The following is a 2421-nucleotide window of genomic DNA, read 5'->3' as shown; positions in this document are numbered from 1 at the left end:
AGAGAGAGAGAGGGACGGACGGACGGACGAACGGAGACAAAGAGACAGAGAGAGAGGAACCAAGCTGGTGTAACCCCGCGCCTGGATAACCCGGCGAGGCCCTGCTTCAAAAGTTAAGAGAGAAGGAAAAACAAACAACCTGCCTAACTTCCATTCTGAGGAGCGGAGAGAGCAGACCGTGAGCTGGAGAACTCTCTAGCGCAGCCCACTGGGCGCCGGGCGCCGGGCGCCGGGCCGACCTGTGATGACGGAGACATTCGGCGCCCTCTGCCGGCCCAGAGCGGCCTCGCGGTGCGGACAGGATTCCCGCTCCACGCCCGGGCTCGCGAGAGACGGCCCGGAAGTCGCCCTCTGAGGCCCAGCAGAACGGAATGCCCTCGCCCGATAGCGTTTCCACCCGGAGCTATTTTAATTCGCCGGAACCGACTGGGTTTAAGAAGCACGGTGAGACTAGACTTCCGGGGGCGAGCGGAAGTTCGGCCGCTCACGCTGTGCGGAGAGCATCCTGGGAGCGGAAGGGAGAGGACTTGTCCGCCGGTGATCCCGTGTCCCGCAACACGTGTGGCGCGGAGCGTGTGGGTGTTGGAAGCCTCTGCTCGCTGGAATTGTTCTTTCCGCGCGGAGGTCAGAAGTGGCGTGAATCGCGGCGTCTCTGGGGAACACGAGACGGCGTGAGGGCCATGGTGAAGAAATCCCGGCAGCGTGGAGCGGTCCAGTGGGCAGCTGTCCGGGCCAAGGCAGGTCGCAGCACCACGGACGAGAATGAGGACGATTTAGGGTCGCCACCCTCTCCGGGGGACTCCAGCTACTACCAGGATCAGGTAGATGAGTTCCATGAAGCCCGATCTCAGGCGGCCTTGGCTAAGGGCTGGAACGAGGTCGACAGCGGGGAGGAGGATGACGATGAGGAGGAAGAGGTGCTAGCCCTAGATGTGGATGATGAAGCCGAGGAAGAGAGTTCGGAGGACGAGGAGGATGGCGAGGACGATGATGGTGGGAGCTCTGTGCAGAGTGAGGCTGAGGCCTCTGTGGATCCCAGCTTGTCCTGGGGTCAGAGAAAAAAGCTTTATTATGATACAGACTATGGCTCCAAATCCCGAGGCCGTCAGAGTCAGCAAGAAGTAGAAGAGGAGGAGAGAGAGGAAGAGGAGGAGGCGCAGGTAATTCAGCGGCGCCTGGCCCAGACCCTGCAAGAGGATGATTTTGGAGTCGCTTGGGTAGAGGCCTTTGCAAAACCGGTGCCCCAAGTGGATGAAGCTGAGACTCGGGTCGTGAAGGATTTGGCTAAAGTCTCCGTAAAAGAGAAGCTGAAAATGTTGAGAAAAGAATCACCAGAGCTCTTAGAGCTGATAGAAGACCTCAAAGTCAAGTTGACGGAAGTGAAAGATGAGTTGGAGCCACTGTTAAAGTTGGCGGAGAAGGGAGTCATTCCCCCTGGGAAAGGAAGCCAGTACCTGAGGACCAAGTATAACCTCTACTTGAACTACTGCGCCAACATCAGTTTTTATTTGATCTTAAAAGCCAGGAGAACCCCTGCACATGGACATCCTGTTATAGATAGGCTTGTCACTTACAGAAATCTGATCAACCAGCTGTCAGTGGTGGATCAGAAACTGTCTTCCGAAATCCGTCACCTACTCACGGCCAAGGATGGTGCTATAAAGAAAGAACTGAATCCAAAAGCAAAATTACCCAAAACGAAGCCAAAGTCTGCCTCACAGACTCCTGCTGCTGTTGCTGATCTGTCTGATGATGCTGATTTTGATGAAGCTGCACTAAGACACGATAAGGAAATGGAAGACAGGCAAAAGTTGAAAAGAAAGAAAGAAGAAATTAGTACTGAAGAACAGGTTCCCGAAGATCAAAATGCGAAGAGAGCTATCACCTACCAGATTGCTAAAAATAGGGGACTTACGCCTAGGAGAAAGAAGATTGATAGAAACCCCAGAGTCAAGCATAGGGAGAAGTTCAGAAGAGCCAAGATTCGAAGGCGAGGCCAGGTCCGTGAGGTTCGTAGAGAAGAGCAGCGGTATACTGGTGAACTGTCTGGCATTCGTGCTGGAGTTAAAAAGAGCATTAAGCTTAAATAATCTCTGGCCTAGTTTTTGGCAGCAATTTTAGATCAATAAAATTATTTTGAACTAAAGTGATTGTGTTAGTATGTAATGCGTAGTTTTTATTATGTTTAAAATTGGTCAGCAGGGAAATTGGGGGGGAGGTATTGTTTTGGGCTTGTTGGTTGATCTTTGTACTGGGTGCCACGGTTTTGAACCTGGAAGCTGCATAACTAGCCAGGCACTCTTACCAGAGAGCTATTTTAAGCTTGGGCTACTACTTTATTTGCCCATGAAAGTTCTACAAAGAATTGTGGAAATTATAATTGGAAAGAAAAAAAAATACGGCACTGAAAAGTGTTGCGAT

The 2421-nt window shown here is 52.0% G+C and overlaps 1 protein-coding gene across 1 annotated transcript; it reads left to right on the top strand.

The window, feature by feature from the left end:
- Positions 1-480: 480 nt before the first annotated feature.
- Utp3 (UTP3 small subunit processome component) lies at positions 481-2146 on the top strand. The gene has a single exon (XM_048424915.3). The coding sequence runs from the start codon at positions 681-683 to the stop codon at positions 2088-2090; it is 1410 nt and encodes a 469-aa protein (XP_048280872.2). The 5' UTR covers positions 481-680; the 3' UTR covers positions 2091-2146.
- Positions 2147-2421: the final 275 nt, after the last annotated feature.

Source organism: Myodes glareolus, chromosome 8 (genome assembly GCF_982192425.1).
Source record: "Myodes glareolus chromosome 8, mMyoGla1.1, whole genome shotgun sequence".
NCBI classification, from domain to species: domain Eukaryota; kingdom Metazoa; phylum Chordata; class Mammalia; order Rodentia; family Cricetidae; genus Myodes; species Myodes glareolus.
Note: the sequence above shows the minus strand (reverse complement) of the source record. Positions and strands in the feature narration are given on the sequence as shown.

Coding starts and splice junctions, on each gene's coding strand:
- Utp3 (XM_048424915.3), top strand. CDS start 681: ATGGTGAAGAAATCCCGGCAGCGTGGAGCGGTCCAGTGGGCAGCTGTC.